This window comes from Leptopilina heterotoma, unplaced genomic scaffold, assembly GCF_015476425.1.
Source record: "Leptopilina heterotoma isolate Lh14 unplaced genomic scaffold, ASM1547642v1 Lhet_70, whole genome shotgun sequence".
NCBI lineage: Eukaryota > Metazoa > Arthropoda > Insecta > Hymenoptera > Figitidae > Leptopilina > Leptopilina heterotoma.
Genome location: NW_025111162.1, coordinates 2,719,237 through 2,738,149, shown reverse-complemented (window position 1 = coordinate 2,738,149; position 18,913 = coordinate 2,719,237). Strand labels below are relative to the sequence as shown.

General features: G+C 32.0%; 1 protein-coding gene across 1 annotated transcript; it reads left to right on the top strand.

The window, feature by feature from the left end:
• The first annotated feature begins 3,386 nt into the window (after positions 1-3,386).
• LOC122510545 lies at positions 3,387-16,911 on the top strand. The gene is made up of 3 exons (XM_043625296.1): positions 3,387-3,655; positions 3,935-4,036; positions 15,797-16,911. Exons 1-3 carry the CDS (start codon positions 3,512-3,514, stop codon positions 16,139-16,141), a joined length of 591 nt encoding a protein of 196 aa, XP_043481231.1. The 5' UTR covers positions 3,387-3,511; the 3' UTR covers positions 16,142-16,911.
• The last annotated feature ends 2,002 nt before the right edge of the window (positions 16,912-18,913 follow it).

The window sequence follows — 18,913 nt, the reverse complement described above, 5'->3', positions numbered from 1 at the left end:
CATTTAGTTACGTCATAATCTATGTGTAATTTGACTTTTATTTAACTACAACTTAAAAAGGGACAATAAAGGACAATAAACGTATCTACGATACGTCAAAATCTATTTAAAATTTAACGTCTTTTTAACCTATAGGTTAAAATGGGTCAAAATATATGTCAAAGTTTAATCTAATTTTTGACATATAGATAAAAAAGGTCTATGTGTATATCTATGTATATATATCTATCTATGTGTATTTTGTCATGTATTGTATGCAATTTATTAAGATGCATTGATATTAAGAAAAAATTACTTTAAATTTATAAAAATTAAAATAAATATAAAAATAGAGATAGGGGGTTGACGCGCAGGGGGGCGAAGCCCCCCTAGTATATATATATATATATATATATATATATATATATATATATATATATATATATATATATATATATATATATATATATATATATATATATAGGGGAGAGTGGTCCTAAGTTGACCGCCTAAGCAAATTGGTCGAAAATAGTAACAAAATGAAATTTAATCACCTCGGCAAGTATATATTAGTGTTCAGAGATCGTTTTGCTATAATTTTGTGGTATTTAGAACGTTATAGAATGGCTTTTGTAGTCTTAATACAATAAATAGTTAAAAGCTGCATTTTTGGACATTTCAGAAATAGCGGTCCTAAGTTGGCCACCACTTTTTTTGCTTGTGTATAAGGAAGAAATGCATATTCTTTTGAATTACGCAGAAATTTTACAAATTTGATACATTTAGGAGAATAAAAACGCATTATTTAACTATTTTTGTTTAGAAAATGAAGCATTATTTTATTTCATTTATTTGCAGTGGTGGATGGCTGTGGAGACAGGCGTTTTTGTACTATGTCTTTTCTAATGTTTTTACGTCTTTCTCAAAAAAAAACACAAAAAAGAAGTAAAAGAAATAAAAACAAACAAAAACAATAGGTGGCCAACTTAGGACTACTGTAGATTTTTACAAGTTTCAAATTATTAGGGGAGGGTGGTCTCATACCGACCCTTCGTATCATACCGACCCCCCTATGTTTCTTGAAGATGGTACCACTAAAAAATTCGTCAGTACCATCAGTCGAACACTTTCACAACACCAACAACTGGGCCACAGGTTTTATCAATGCGTTTGATTTCATTTTGAAGATTCAAGCAATATTAGTTTTTAGCATTGTTTAAATTAATTTTTGACCTATACGGAATTCGAGCTAACAGTGTTTTTTGAATACAGGAAAATTTTTACGAAATTAATTTTGATTGTGTATGACCTTAACTTCAACGCACAACATTCAAATTAAATTGATTCCATTGATATAAGTGATTGGCAAAATATTTTGTGAAAATAGTGGGGGTGGTCCGAAACCGACCCCCAAGGGGTGGTCCCAACCCGACCCCCATATTTTTACATTGTAATTGTTTATTCTCTTCTTCCTTATTGTTTACATGAAGTGGGGATAGGTTTTGCATATTTACTTTTATTTTTTAGGAATTTATAAAATATTTTACTAACAATCACAGCACTTATTACTTAACTTTAATTCTCTTTTGGTTAAATATTTTATTCATTGTCAGTTGTAAAATGTTCTTGACAAGGCGATATGAATTAAGAAAAGGTGTACTTTTCGACATCTTTGGAAGCAGTTAAATACAAAAACGAAAAAAAAATTAATAACAAAATTCGTATAGATTTTACTAGAAATAGGGCGAAAATTAAAACAGGCAAAACCATTGCTGCTATTATATTGGAAATTTAGACACTGTTTGACAATTTATATTTATTATCATTTTAAAAAAGGCCTTAAAATTTATTTAAATAAAGTAATAATATTAATTCAAGTTTAACTATGTCAACATAACTTAAAGACATAAATAATCTCAGAGTAAAGTTACTAATGATTCATTTATTTTCCTTTTTGTTCAGAAAAAGGTCCAAAAATGTATTTAAATGAAGTAAAAATAATTTAACAGTTCATTAAAGACTGTTGAATTTTATTTTAATTACTATCAGAATTTGATATCTTGATTATTCTTGAGATTTCCCCCAAAGAAATGGGGGGTCGGTTTCGGACCACCCATTTTGAAAAAGTTAAAAACGTAAATTTTCGCTTTTTCTTTAGATCTTTTATTAATGACAATCAGAAACCTCGGCAATCGTCAGAAAACATTGAAAAATAGTTCCTTTACTCAAAAAAATTTTGACGAAGACAAAGAAACACATTTTTGGCACATTTTTAGCCTTTGCACTTTAGGGGGTCGGTATGGGACCACCCTCCCTTACCCTAATAAAAAAAATTTAATTAAAAAATCAACAGAACCTCTTATTACAACATTAAATAAAGGAACTAGCGCACACACTTATTTACAAATTTTTAATTATTTATCTCTTGTAGCTGCTTTCGAAAAAACAAGAAAAATTAAATTTTTTTGATCTTAAACAATATTATTGTCCTCATAATCCGTAGAAGAATCTTAGATTATAATTAGGTCCATAAATTATATCATGGTTTATTAATTTATCATACCACAAAATTATAGATTCGTCCAGTATACCATCTCTGAGAAATGCAGGGTGGCCAACTTAGGCCCACGGCCAACTTAGGACCACTCTTCCCTATATATATATATACAGATAACCAGCGTACTAGTACGATGCATGTACAATACGACTATGGCGTATTAGTCGTACTGGTACTGTACTAGTATGTCGTACCAGTATGCTTATGCTCTTATAATACGAGCACGATAATAGTATGGTGTACTGAAGGTTTTTGTAATTTAGTTTATCGTACGGTTACTGTATTCGTACTATACTAGTACCGCGTGTAAAGCCTTTTATATCCCTCCCCCTCTTGTGCTTTAGTCTGTATTAAGTATTAACTATTTTAATTTAATATTTGATGATAAATTTTCTGAAAGAATCATTACTAAGATCAATTTAATTTTGAAGTAATTTATTTTTATTAAAAGATTTTTTTTTTTGTACCTGAAGATATTATGTAATATACTATATAAATTCAACAGAGAAATACAAATAATTTTTCAAATTAAGTGAATAATAAAAACATATTTACATGTTTTTTGAAGTTAATAAAATTTTTTTTTAATTCGTGAAAGTTTTTTAATCTCAAAAAGTAGTAAAAAAGACGTACAAATGAAAAAAAATTTTAAAAATTCTTAATAAATAGAAAATTTAAAAATCTGCATGAAATGTTTTTTCCTATTTTAATAGGTTTTCACTAGTGTCAGAAATCATATAAATTTCACCATATCAGCTCAATTAAGAAGATTATCGGTATTGAATCTGTGCGTAAGCACGTTTTCAACTAGAGTTTGCGCAAAAGTGACTTCAATATGGATTCTTTTTGCAATCGTCGTGTAGTGCTAATTCAAAGAAATTCATCAAGTGTGATTAAATTATTTTCGTCTCTAAACAAAATTCTCCCTTAGAATTTAATTTTTAGATATAATTATCAATTAGTGAAATAAAGAACATGTCCGAAGATTATCAATATGCATGTCAAAGAGCCGAATTACTAGGATTACCAACCCCATCTCAAGAAGAATGGGCCAATAGTGAAGAGGCTCAAAAAAGAAATAACGAACAAGAAGAAAATTCAGATATTGCAAAAGCACATGTAAATTATTCAATTTTTATCAATACCCTTCTGCAACTGAAAAAATTACCCAAAAATAATCATTTAAAATTTAAAATCGATAAAAACAAATAACCAAATAATTCAAGATTTTCATCATCTCTTATAAATTATAAAATTTTTTAGATTTGAAATCAATGTTTCAATTTCATTTTTAAACAAATATTATTGACAAAAAATTTTTTTTAAATTTATAAGTACATATTATTTCATTAAATATCGTTTTTCTCTCTTTTTTTGCATATGAATTTTTGAAATCAGGAATTGGATGAAACGGATGAGAGTACGAAACGAGTAGGCGGTGGATTAGATGAATTAAATAGTATTCTTTCAGCCACACAGAAAAAAATCAACAGGTTCAAGGTAATTTCTATATTACTAAATGTCAAAGTAATATCACAAAAAATTTTAATATTTTAAATAATTTCTGACAAAAAATATTTGAAATCTTCAAAATTTAACCCTTTTTTAAAATTAAAAATATTCCTGACATTTTTTCTTTTCTTTAGTCTTAAAGTAAACAGGAATGACAGTAAATTTTTTCTTTGAAATATAGGTGAAAAGGTGAGATATTTTCTAAAAATAGGTGACAAGAAGTCGAACTTTTAGACCTGCTTACATCCTTAAAACTGAGGGTTTTTAAGGACGTAATAGGATGAAAACAGAGTTTATTTGCATTGCAAGTTAACTCTGATTACCTCCTGCAAACCCCTGGTTAGCGACAAATTTAGATGGTAAAAGGGGGAAAGCAGGTGTTCCTAGAACCTTATTAAATACTGCTTAACCCTTACTTACAGAATTCTTCCCTCTCCCAAAACCCTGGAAAAACTGCTCATTGCATATTTGAGATCATTTTTAACTAATTTTTATAATAAGTTTAATTATTAATAAATGACATTATTATTTAATGATTTTACATTTTTTTAATTTAATCGTGACCAATAGCGAATTCATAAATAATGTTAGTATATATATGTGGGTATTAATACATATCCCTTCTCTCTAAATCTGAATATGTGAAATTTCACTTATTGTACGTTATAAGTCGTCCTCTCGATCAATAAGTGCATATACACTTATAAATAAGTGAATTTTTCACTTATTCTGAGTGAAATTTCACTTATTATAAGTGTATATGCACTTATTGATCGAGAAGACGACTTATAACGTACAAATATGTGAATTTTCACATATTCAGATTTAGAGAGTTCATATATAAATAAAAAAAAAATTTAAATTAAATATTTGTTAATTAAATTATTTAACGGTGTATATAATCATTAAATTGCATACTTATACCTATACAATATAGAAAAATCGGAATAAACGCAAACCTTCGAAATAAATAAAATCTAACGCACGCGAGACTTGACCCTGCGACCTACGAAACTAACGCCCTAACCACTATGCTACGGAACCTAACTGAACACAGACGCTTTATTTTCAGTGACTTGTTGAGTGATTCAATAAAGCATTTATTGACACTAATACATCAAATATATAAATTGTTTAATAATAATATGAACAATATTAATAATATAATAATAACCTATAAATATTCATAAATTAATATTTTTATTATTTAAAAAAATGTCAAAACATTTCAGTTAAAAATAATATTTATAAATTAATAATAAAAAAGTGGCTTCCGGAACCGTTTCGGTATACACGCGTTTAAAAAGAGTAAAGAGTTTTCAAACAAATTTTGGTGATGAAAAGACCCAGTGAGAAATTGCCAATAGACTTTAATCGGTCCAATATCGGTCCAATATTGGTTGCCGTGCTGGGCGCCGATTGACTCCCAATATTGGACCAATATGGGCTGATGCTTGGGATGTAACGGCATCGGCAATCATCGGTTGTCAATATTGGTCCAATATTGGCCGAATATTGGCAACCAAGAGAAAAAAATTTTTTTAAATAAATTTTTTTTAATTAAATAATAATAATAAAAAATTAATGTTTATAATTTTTGTTTAATATATTTATTTGTTTAATTATTTATTTTTAATAATTCATGTAAATAATAAATAATTTATTATTTATAAATTATAATTATTTAAAAATGCAGCAGCTATTAGAAAATAGCATTCTGCAAAAAAATTCTATCATTGAAAAATCAATGATAGGCGAGAGAAATCCGCGTCTTTAAATAGATTCGCAGATGATAGACAAGAGATATCCGCGTCATTAAACGGATTCGCAGATATACTCTGGTCTCGCGACGAATCTCTCGATACTTATATACACTCGAGTCGCCGTGTCAGTTGCGAGAACGGTTACAGCGTCCCTCTTTCGGCGGAGATAAGAATTGTCACGTAAACTGCGGGTATAATAAGGCGGTCGGTAAAGCGATTTAGCAGTTTACGTGACAATTCTTATCTCTGCCGCAAGAGGGACGCTGTAACCGTTCTCGCAACTGACACGGCGACTCCAGTGTATATAAGTATCGAGAGATTCGTCGCGAGACCAGAGTATATCTGCGAATCCGTTTAATGACGCGGATATCTCTTGTCTATCATCTGCGAATCTATTTAAAGACGCGGATTTCTCTCGCCTATCATTGATTTTTCAATGATAGAATTTTTTTGCAGAATGCTATTTTCTAATAGCTGCTGCATTTTTAAATAATTATAATTTATAAATAATAAATTATTTATTATTTACATGAATTATTAAAAATAAATAATTAAACAAATAAATATATTAAACAAAAATTATAAACATTAATTTTTTATTATTATTATTTAATTAAAAAAAATTTATTTAAAAAAATTTTTTTCTCTTGGTTGCCAATATTCGGCCAATATTGGACCAATATTGACAACCGATGATTGGCGATGCCGTTACATCCCAAGCATCAGCCCATATTGGTCCAATATTGGAAGCCTTTATTGGACCGATGATCGGTCTCTTGGCTCCCAATATTGGACCGATATTGGACCGGTGAGAAATTTCTCACTGGGGAAGGGTGGGTAGTGTAGAGTGTTAAGCGTGTAGTGGATTTTACGATAGTGTAAAGGAAAAGTGTGTTTGCATAGAGCAGTGACTGTGTGAGTGATAAAAAAAGTAAAAAAGAGAAGTGTGTATTGTGAGGTTAGGTTGCATGAAGTGAGAGAGGAGAGAGAGACAGTAGAAAATTTTGAGTGATAAGGTAGGTTTCTGGAATGGCTGAGTCTGACTCAAGTAGTGGAAGTGAGAGGGAGAAAGAGGCGCGAGGAATAGGAAAGAATGGAAAAAAGATGACGTGTGAGGATTGTATGGATTTGTTAGAATTAGTATGGATGTTGAAGAATGCGATGGATGAAGGAGCTAAGAGAGTGAAGGGAAATTTGATGGATATATGTGAGGATGGGAAATCAAGGGACAAAGAGATAGTGGATATTGAAGAGAGGTTGGAGAAATTGCAGGAAATGTGGAATGAATGGGATAGTAAATGGAAAAAGGAAAAGGAGAGTATGTGGAGAAGAATGAATGGATTAGAAAAATTTGTAAGGGAAGCGAATGGAATAGAGAAAGTTGATGGAAGTGATTATGACAGGTTGAAGTGGAAAATGGGAGATTTATTAAGACGAGTGGATGTAGTGGAGCAGAAAAAAAGGAAAAAGAATGTAGTGATCAGAGGCATGAATGTAGAGGTGTTTGAGGGTAAGAGAGAGGTGGAAAAAGTGTTGGCGCGGGTGGGAGTCAGTGTAAGTGTTAAAACAGTGAAAGCGATAGGAATGGGTGAGAATGGTGTACCAAAGTTATGGCTGGTGGAGTTGGGTAGTGAGAAAGAGAAAATGGATGTGATAAGTGTTAAAGGAAGACTGAAAGGAAGTGTGATAAGAATAGATGAGGATAGAAGCTGGAGAGAGAGAAGAATGATGTGGTTATTGAGAGAAAGAGCGTGGATTGAGAGAGTGAATGGGAAGCAGGTAAAATGAGTAAATATTGTATTTGGGTGGATGGTGTAAGGTATTGTGTGAGGGAGGATACGGGTGGAGTGATTGAAGCATAAGGAGCATGATAGAGTAAATGGAGAGAGTATGGTATCGAATGGATTGGTTGAAGGTGGAAATAGGGTTAAAGTAAAAAAGAGGGGTGGGCGAGATGAGACGATCCAGCATGGGCATAAAAGGATCTGGAAACGGAAGCCCGGCACTGGCGAATTGAGAGGTTGAGAGAGATGCGAGTAGGTTAAGTTGAGGATATGTTAAGTTGCGATAGGTTAAGTTGTATGAGTTGTATTTCAGTTGTAAGAATATTTGTAAAAATAGACTAAGTTGATTAATGTATGTTTTTGGGAGTCTCGAACCCTGCGGATGCAGGGAGAGTAAATAAACAATATAATAATAAAAAAGTGCATGTTCACTTATCCAGGTTCGACTGTATTTATAAAATGAATTGAATTCTTGCGGAGAATTTTACTATTTATAAAAATAATTGAATTTTTCGGAAGGAGTTATAAACGTTTTAGAAAATAATTGAATTCTTTCGTAAAATTTTCAAAATAAAAAAATTTGTAATTTCCATAACAATAATAAGTTGAATATCTCGTTCCGCGCGTAACATTTGCTATTGTAAGAATGTAGTAGAAGCAATACAGAGTTTAAGGTTCAATTAGGACTTAAAAAGGAGTTGTCAGAGTTAAATAGAACTTACGCAGGAGGAAAAAGAACACCAAGGGTTTCTTTGGTGCAGGTTAGGGTTAAATTATACTTACCAGGAGGTAAGCAGGTCTAAAAGTTCGACTCGGGTAAGGATTAAAAAATAGAATGATATTTAAAATCTTTGAAATACGGGGCGATTTATTTTTGCAAATTTTTTAACATTTGAATGAAAGAAATTTATTTATTTATTGTTTAAATTCAAATTTTGTTATAACAATATTGCGTTACGTTCCAAAAAAAAATTATAAACTATATAAATCTTTGTGGATTAAAAGCATACAGGCACACAAAAAAAAGTCAAAACCCAGAGGTCACACCCCCCTATCCCCATGTTTTTGGGATCGCTGAAACCGAATATGACCATGAAAATTTTTTTTCATCGGCCATTTTCCCACTACCACCCCCTTACACCTGCTCCTTGGGGTTGGAATTTCAGTTTAAAAAAAAGTCGAGTAGAGTGTTTATTCCTATGTCTTTTGGGTCGCTAAAACCAAAAAAGACTACCAAAAACAAATTCTTCCCTCCCTCAGCACCCCCAGGGTGGGGGATGAAATTCGATTTTTCACGAAAAGTCGAGTGCTGTCTAAACCTACGTTTTCTGGGTCGCTGAAACCAAAAAGGACTACCAAAAACCAATTCTTCCCTCCCTTAACCCCCTAAAGCCCCCTTAACACCCCCAGGGTGTGGGTTGAAATTCGCATTTTCACGAAAATTCGAGTGCGGTGTCTGATCCTCTGTTTTGTGAGGCACTGAAACTGAAAAACAATACAAAAAATAAATTTATCTTCTTCTTCCCCCCTTAAACTTCCTAACTACCCTGAGAAGGGTTAAAGTTGTCTGTTTTATGAAAATTCGTGTGGGGTGTGCTTATTTGCTTATATGAGTGTGATTCTTCACGTCGAAAGGGACATTACGCTACAAAAACATTAGATTCAGTTGTTCTATCAAGTTGAACTTTTTCGAAAATTTTGAGGGGGTAGAGGGGGGGTCAATTTTACCAATTTTGTTAACACCGGCTAATTTGTGAATTTTTTCTGAACATATTTGTATTGGGAAAAATTTTGTAGAATATGTTTCTGAAAGGTTTTTTCGTCCTCTTTCCAATGGTAAATTTTATTTTTTACTATTTTAAAAATTGACCCTAATTTTTTGATAATTAATATTTAATTTTCCCAAAAATCGGCCCCATCAATAATATATTTTGTTAGATCATCTTTATCTATGGGTACTGCATTGGCGAGAATCAACTTCTCATGAAAGTAGTTGTTAAAAGTTTAAGAAGGCTTCCATGTCCTACTCTCAATTTTTTTCGAAGAAGCAATCGACTCCGTCGATTGTCAAACATGGCTGACATCTCCATAAGCAGATTCTTCATTGGTATATTTATAAATTCCACTCTCGAATGAAGCCATTTTAAGGCTTTTCCTTTAAGCTTGGTTCCCATGAGGAGTCTCTTGTGAGCGTCGTCCAATTCGTAAGTTCTACAGAGAAGTAAGTATTGCTCTTCGATATCGCTTATAAGGTCCTTAAGAGAATTAACACTGACATGACGCACGAGTTGAGGTATCTCTGACCGAGAAGATTCATCTCGTGCGAGTGCCAATTCACGTCTGGCGAGCTCCAGTTCCCTTGACAGTAAGTTGCGTTCCCGATTCAGTAGATCAATTTCTCGTTCCATATTCTACCCACATAACACAATAGTATGAGGTAAGGTTATGTTGAGTACTAATCGTAAGGCTCATAAGGTTACACGATATTGCTGTGGTAGACCTGAGGTGAACAAAAAACTTCCGCCATGGAGGTAAGGTTACATGTTAGAGTGTGGTAAGTATATATGATAAGGCTATGGTAACCTTACACGTTAAGGTTGATGTCCCTATTAAAAATCCCCATATGGGAAACCACATGGGATCCTATGTCAAAAACCATGTAAAACCCTACTTTCATGAAGGAAACCACGTGGTTTACCATGTGGTTTCCCATGTCAAACCATATGGGAAATTGAGACAGGATTTTAGTTAGGAATAGACATGGGGAATTTGAACAGTTCATCTATGCATAAAACCATATCAAATCCCACATGTTTTTCCCAGTCAAATCCTAAACCGAATCCCATGTGAAAAACAGTATCATTTATTTATAATTGTTTTTCCAAGTCAATCCCCAAGTGAAAAACAGTATCATTTATTTATAATGATTTTCCCATGTCAAATCCTAAACCAAATCCCATGTGAAAAACATTATCCGCCTTATTGAATATCCCTACATGGGAATCCACTTGGGATTTTACAAGGGATTTCACATAGGATTTTATATGGGAATTGACATAGCATTTCATGCAATATTTCACCTAGGATTTAATGAGATATCACATAGTATTTTAATAAAGATCCAATAAAGAAATTTACAAACGATTAAAAATTATTTAATAAAAAATTAAATAATAAATAGTATTAGTGTTACAAGTCATCAAAAAAGTAAAAAAACGATCATTTGAAACACGTCCTCTCTGCTACAGGTTCTCAGCTTTTATATACTTCCAGAATCGTCTCAACAGCGAGAGAAGTCACTTTCGCCACCTAGCGGTGAAAGTATAGGAGCGACAGTAATCTTTAACATTACTAAGGAAACCATGTGGAATACCACGTAGGATTCCATGTGGTTTCCTACGTGGGGATTTACATGGGATTTTACTTAGGAATTTAAGTAGAAATAAATTCCCAAATGAATTCCTAAGTAAAATCCCATGTAAATCCCCACGTAGGAAACCACATGGAATCCTACGTGGTATTCCACATGGTTTCCTTAGTAATGTTAAAGATTACTGTCGCTCCTATACTTTCACCGCTAGGTGGCGAAAGTGACTTCTCTCGCTGTTGAGACGATTCTGGAAGTATATAAAAGCTGAGAACCTGTAGCAGAGAGGACGTGTTTCAAATGATCGTTTTTTTACTTTTTTGATGATTTGTAACACTAATACTATTTATTATTTAATTTTTTATTAAATAATTTTTAATCCTTTGAAAATTTCTTCATTGGATCTTTAATAAAATACTATGTGATATCTCATTAAATCCTAGGTGAAATCTTGCATGAAATGCTATGTCAATTCCCATATAAAATCCTATGTGAAATCCCTTGTAAAATCCCAAGTGGATTCCCATGTAGGGATATTCAATAAGGCGGATAATGTTTTTCACATGGGATTTGGTTTAGGATTTGACATGGGAAAATCATTATAAATAAATGATACTGTTTTTCACTTGGGGATTGACTTGGGAAAATAATTATAAATAAATGATACTGTTTTTCACATGGGATTCGGTTTAGGATTTGACTGGGAAAAACATGTGGGATTTGATATGGTTTTATGCATAGATGAACTGTTCAAATTCCCCATGTCTATTCCTAACTAAAATCCTGTCTCAATTTCCCATATGGTTTGACATGGGAAACCACATGGTAAACCACGTGGTTTCCTTCATGAAAGTAGGGTTTTACATGGTTTTTGACATAGGATCCCATGTGGTTTCCCATGTGGTTTCCCATATGGGGATTTTCAATAGGGGTAACCTTACACGTTAAGGTTGATGTAACCTTACACGTTATGGTTGAGGTATCCTTACACGTTAAGGTTGAGTTAAGGTTATATGTCAAGGTTGAGGTAAGGTAATTATTAAGTTGTAAGGTTGAGGTAAGGTTAAGGTAAGGTTGTGATAAGTTTACCAGTTATGGAAAATATTGACAAAATAATTAATAATATAATAAATAAATATTAAATTAGAAAGTTAAGTTTGTTGCTCTTCTCTATTTTGGAAACCTGGCAAGAAGCAGAAAATTTTGAAAACAAATTTGGGGGGACTGGGATTCGAACCCGGGATCGACGCGCATAAACCTAACATCCTAACTAACTGAGCTAAGTGGAGAACTGGTAGCAAGAAAATTAATTTTCCTTTAAGGAGTTAATCATATTCTTGGTTCACCTTAAAGGCAAAATTGATTTTCCTTCTGACAGTTCTGTACTTAGCTCAGTTAGTTAGAATGATTGGTTTATGCGCGTCGATCCCGGGTTCGAATCCCAGTCCCCCCAAATTTGTTTTCAAAATTTTCTGCTTCATGTCAGGTTTCCAAAATAGAGAAGAGTAGGTAACAAACTTAACTTTTTAATTTAATATTTATTTATTATATTATTAATTATTTTGTCAATATTTTCCATAACTGGTAAACTTATCACAACCTTACCTTAACCTTACAACTTATTAATTACCTTACCTTAACCTTGACATATAACCTTACCTCAACCTTAACATGTAACGTTACCTCAACCTTAACGTGTAAGATTACCTCAACCTTAACGTGTAAGGTTACATCAACCTTAACGTGTAAGGTTATCTCAACCTTAACGTGTAAGGTTACCATAGCCTTATCATATATACTTACCACACCCTAACATGTAACCTTACCTCCATGGCGGAAGTTTTTAGTTCACCTCAGGTCTACCACAGCAATATCGTGTAACCTTATGAGCCTTACGATTAGTACTCAACATAACCTTACCTCATACTATTGTGCTATGTGGGTATCTATCTCGATCATTCGAGTTATCCCTTTATTCTGAAATGAGTGTTTTTTTCCGTAATAGTCGACCCCCCTGCTTCAATAGTATTAATTAAAGCATCTCCGTTGTTTCTATCTTCTTCATCATCATACTCTGTCTCATGACTGTTGTTCAAGAGTCGAACAGCATGTTCATAACACTGGTCAACTGGATCGGCCTCCTGTAGTCTTCTGATTATTTCCGCCTTTGTTCCATAAGTCGCTACCCCTAACTTTCTTGCTACCTCTTTAAGGATTGACACCTTCAAAGTGGTGGGGTCCAACACTGCCCCTCCATCCATTTTTGGGGCTTACTTCAAGTCTTGGGACGTTGACAATTTTGATAGAAGGGTAAACTGATCTTGCGCACTGTGAGGTACTTAGAACAATTTCTCTTGATCTTCACGATTTTAGCACCACGGTGTGTTCACTTTTGGGAATTAATTCAGCGTCACCAAAAATCCTCCATATGCAAATTTTCTATTTGAATTGGTTACTTTATCTTTTTTTTCACTTATAGGGAATCGATGGGAAAACAAATCACAGAAAAATTCACTAACACTCACTCCAGAATTCCACAGGGAGTTATCTTTAGTTTTATCAATTAAACATAAAGAATCAATTAAAATTTCAGACACGAGGCACGTGTTAAAATCTAAGTGAGGAAAATGTGAGGAAAATCGGAAATTTCACAGAAGTTCAGTCTTAAGTTTACAATATATTTGTCGAGTCCCGTTTACTTTACTTTCGGCGAAAGGATTGATATTTAGCTGAAGTCCTTTAACCCTTTAAGTCCCATAATTAGGACAATTGAAAAATATCTACAATAGGTATAGTACCTATGGTTTTTGGGATCGCTGATTACGAATCTGGAATCAGATTTTCAAAATTTTGAAAATTCATAATGGCGGAGTCAATATGGCGGACTATAAAATTAAAAATTATTTGATTTTACTTGAAAGTTGTCACTCGGGGGTTTTATGGGGTCGCTGATTACAAATCTGGAGTCAGTTTTTCAAAAATCAAAATTGCAGATCCAATATGGCCGACAAAATTTAAAAATAACACAAATTTACTTGAAAATTGTCACTCGGTAGTTTTTGGGGTCGCTGATTACAAATCTGGAGTCAGTTTTTCAAAATTCAAAATGGCGGATTCAATATGGCGGACTATAAAATTAAAAATTATTTGATTTTACTTGAAAGTTGTCACTCGGGGGTTTTTGGGATCACTGATTACGAATCTGAAGTTAGTTTTTCTAACTTTAAAAAAAGGAGGGTGTTTCCAAATTCGTATCTTTTTATGTCCGCCATATGGATTTATGGATCCACTATTTTGACATTTTAAAAAAACTGACTTTAGATTCGTAATCAGCGACCCCATAAACCCCCGAGAGACAATTTTCAAGCAAATTTTGTTTAATTTTTAATTTTTGTCCGTAATATTGGATACATAATTTTGAATTTGCATATCTAATTTTAGATTAATATTCAGCAAACCCCGAGAATTTAGAAAACAAACATAATTTAAAGTATATGTTACTGATTTAATTTGATTACAGTCAATTTTAACCTGAAATAATGCGTTTCCGTGTATAAGTTTGTTAATAACAAAAAAACATAAATAATATAGATTAATTTGTTAAAAAAAACTACTAAACCCTATTTGTAGAAGCATAAAAATAAGAAGTATGCAATTATTTTAAGTTTTCCTTTAAGTTATGTTAATAAAATCGGTGGCTTAAAAGGTGGTCGATATATCGACCACTGGGACTGAAAGGGTTAAGCACAAAACCGAAAATAACTAAAGCTTGAAGCATATCACACACTGACTGAATTGAGAAAAGGTGCACTTTTCGTCATCTTTTGAAGTATTTAAGTACAAGGACGACAAAAATTAATAACGAAATTTGTATATACAGTCATGTCTCGTTTTTGCAATATGTATTCGGAATTCGTAGACTCTCAATATTGCAAGCGCTTGTATGGCGGCACCCTCTCATCATTGCAAGATGACGTCAGCTCACGTGATCAACTGTCAGTGCCGACAATTGGGGAGCAATAAAAGTTCCAAATGAGAGACTGCAAATTTTTTTTTTAGTTTTATAGTTTAAATAATTTGACTAAAGACATCATTTCTCATTTGGAAAACTTACATTTGAATAAAACGTGAAAATAATTTAATTTCTTAATGTCGACTGTATTTTATTAGAAATGGGACGAAAATTGAAACAGGCAAAACCTGTAATAGAAACAATTTCTATTACATTGGAAATTTAGACACTGTTTAACAATTTTTAACAATTATTTATTACCATTTGAAAAAAGGCCTTAAAATTTATTTAAATAAAGTAATAATATTAATTCAAGTTGAACTATTCAACATAACTTTTGGACATAAATAATCTTAGAGTAAAGTTACCAATGATTAATTCTTTTATGTTTAGAAAAAGGCCCTAAAATGTATTTAAATTAAGTCAAAATAATTTAACAGTTCATTACAGACTGTTGATTTTTATTTTAAATTACTATCATAATTTGATATCTCATTTATTATTGTGATTTTCCCCAAAAAATGGGGGGTCGGATTCGTACCACTTATTTTAAGAAAGTTGAAAACGTAAATTTTTGCTTCTTGCTTCGTATAGATTGGACATTTAAAGCTTGCAGCAAATTTACTCGGTAAACTCGTTGCAAGATTGTTACGAAATTACTTGCATTCTGTGTAGAGATCAAAAGTTTGTTTAATGCTGTTGTACAATAGCAACAAATTTTCAAATATCCACTGTTTTGACAATCTTTATATATATTTAAAATTGGTACCTTTATCTTGAGAAATTTTGCCCCATTATATACAAACTAAATTTAAATTATAGACAGTGTGTGGAAGTTTGGGGACACTATTAAAAGTTCGCTCAAAATCACAACCAGGCACACCTGAGCACAAAACTCGTAAATCCAACAAAGAAACAAGCAATTCAGAGGAAAGGGAAGGAGACGATGAAAAGAATCACAAAACTAAAACAACGGCTCAAAATCCTGAAGATGATCCAACTTTAGGGGAGGGTGGAAGAATAAGTTCAATGTCACAGAAAAAAATTGATATCAATCAGAAAATTGGATCACACATTGATAAATTAGATTCCCTCATCAATAAAGCGGAAAATGCCCAATTTTGTATGCAACATCAGACGAAACAAATGAAAAAAATTCTGAAATAAATAGCAGTTTCATTGACAAGTAAGAATGCGAATACAATTTTTTTTACATTTCTACACTGAGAGACATTTGGAACTGTAGCGGAACAACGTATGTGACTATGATTCTGGTGCGCTGTGATACAATTTTGGGAGCGTGACTGTCCAAAATGTTGGTAAGCAGCTCACCGAAGTAGTGGGGATGCCGCCTTTGGTTTGCAGCTAAACAACTTTTGGACTGTCACGCACCCAAAATTGTACCGCAGCAACCCAAAAGTAAAGTTCTGTAGCCTTCCACCAAAATGGTCAGTGTATACTATTTGTTCTTCTAAAATTATTTTACTTAATTAGCAGAAGAAAATCGATGCCACATTATCTGCATTAATTCAATAATTTTTTTTTTATTTTCATGAAATTTGGAAAATTCAATTTAACAAATTTTTTTTTGCTTAACAAGCAAAAACAGTTTTATTTCAAACAACTATACAAATTAGCGAAATTTTTATAAGTGTATCAGTTAAGACTTTCGCTATTCTAGAGAAACTTATCGCTGATTCAGGTAAAATATTGTTACAGTGAAATATTTTCAACCTTTCGCTTCAACCTTTTATAAAAAATTAAAAATACTGTAGTTAACCAGATGCAAAAATTTAAAAAACAGTATTATAACAGAAGATTATTAAGATTTCTCTTACTGTTTGCTATATTGAATGACAATTATGACAAGTTTCCTAAATCGTTTCGCGTGATTATTTAAATTCGCTATATAATATGTGTGTAATGTTATAAAAATAGATATTGTTGCATAAGAATATTTTTTGCGTACGCTGAATGAATATTTTCGTATATATACACAAGTTAACAAGAAAGGAAAATCACAATCCTTTCCTATATGTAAAATATAATACACTGTAAAAAAATTTATTTGATTTAAATAATCGACTACTTGTCTACTATGAAATAATTATATTTATTTTACTTTCCAAATATTTACTATAATCAAATAATTTTTATTGAAATCAAATAAATTGTATTTGAACAGAAATAATTTCAGTATTTGAAGCAAACATGAATTGAACTATTTAATTGACTGAAATAAAAATGATTTACTACAAGAAATAATTTATTTGATAACAGACAAAAAATCGTTTATTTGAATCAAATAAAATTTTTTTCAAATATGGTGATATTAAATAATTAAAAAAATCTATAAAATAGGGGAGACCAGGTGCTGTTGTTACTCTGTGCAGTTGTTACAAATGGAATATCTCAAAAACAGTAAATTATAGAGACGGGGCTCCAAAGGGAAAAATGTTTAGTTTTTTTGTATGAACTTGTTGCAATATGTTTAAAAATTATATGCAAGTTTTACAATTAAAAAATTAGGTACATTGGTTTTTGGAGACTAAAAGTAAATTTTTCTCTGCTTGATATTTTTTAAATAATTAATAGACCTTTATACTTAACAAAGTAGGTAAATTTTTTAATATCAATTTCTATGAGGATTAAGCTTTAACAAACTGCCTTGGTTGTCCACATTTAATGTATACTCTTTTAAAATAAAGTGATTATTTGTAAAAAATGTACCTGTTGATGACAACGGATATTTTTTCCAAAATTCAGCAGATTCGTTTGAAATGTAAAATATTTGTCAAAAATGTAATCACACTCATTATTTATGAAAACTCTCATGTTTCTTCTAAATTCGACTTCAAAATTAATAAAAAAAAACTTTTTAAAATTTTTTTCATTTCGAAACTGTGACGTATGTGTGTGATACGCTCCTCTCTCTATAGAGGCAGCACTGAATGCGCGGTTTGATTCAAATAATAATTTAACATAAAACATTTAAATTATTGGGTTTTCCTTAACTAAAATATATTGGCAAGCAACATGGGTAAATCGACAAAAAATTACTTTCCCACAGTAAAACTTTAAGTGGAAAAAATCATAAACTCTGATACAATGGAGCATATGCAGTGACGAAACTTAATCCTTCCCAATAAATATTTTTGGGATTATTTTTGGGAATATTTTTGGGTATAACACCAAAAATAAATACACGTTTTATTTAATTGTCACGTTTTAGAAATTCACTTTTATGGTTATATTGCTTCTTAAAGAAATTCGAGTAAATCGCTCATCTGGTTACCATAAAATTTCAAGACCCTTTTTGCCTGAGTAATAAAAAGGGGATGCTTTTGTTTCGTCATCCCTGCTGCATGGACTAGTTAGAAAAAATCTGAAACACCTTCTTTTTCCGCCTTTTTGGGTTTTTCCTCTTTTTAACGAATTAGAGTAAAGGAGGCGTACTTTCGCCTTCCTTCCTGGCACTCGGGGATGGGGGCGGAGGCCCCCAGGATGGGACCGTAGGGTCTCGGAGGAAAACGAGAAGTCAGATACTGTTCGACTTCGGAATTGGAAGAACGTTAACTTTGAGATAATAATAATAAAGATAAATTTATAAGAACTTAGAAGTTTCATTTTAAACAAATCATCCTTAATTTTAACTTGCATTTTCATTTGATAAAACAGTAGATCAAATATTTCACCGCGGGAGTTGAGCTTCCTAGCTCTTTGTTGTGGAAAACGAACATTCATCGTCGAGGATTCCGCTTAGAATTTAATTCTAAAAATTAACTCTAAAGTATATTAAATTCACAATTGAAATTTGAATTTTGAGAGTTTTACCGCGCGAATCAGACTCGGCGCGTCACAGAAACAATATTAGTGCTGCCATCTCTATGGAACTGTCACGTACTGTATTACGTTGAGCCAAAAATTATGATTAAATAA

Excerpts from the sequence above, each read along its gene's own strand:
- LOC122510545 (XM_043625296.1), top strand. The coding sequence starts at position 3,512 with ATGTCCGAAGATTATCAATATGCATGTCAAAGAGCCGAATTACTAGGA. Across the intron at positions 3,656-3,934 it reads CAGATATTGCAAAAGCACAT|GAATTGGATGAAACGGATGA; the intron begins GTAAATTATTCA and ends TTTTGAAATCAG. Across the intron at positions 4,037-15,796 it reads AAAAAATCAACAGGTTCAAG|ACAGTGTGTGGAAGTTTGGG; the intron begins GTAATTTCTATA and ends TTTAAATTATAG.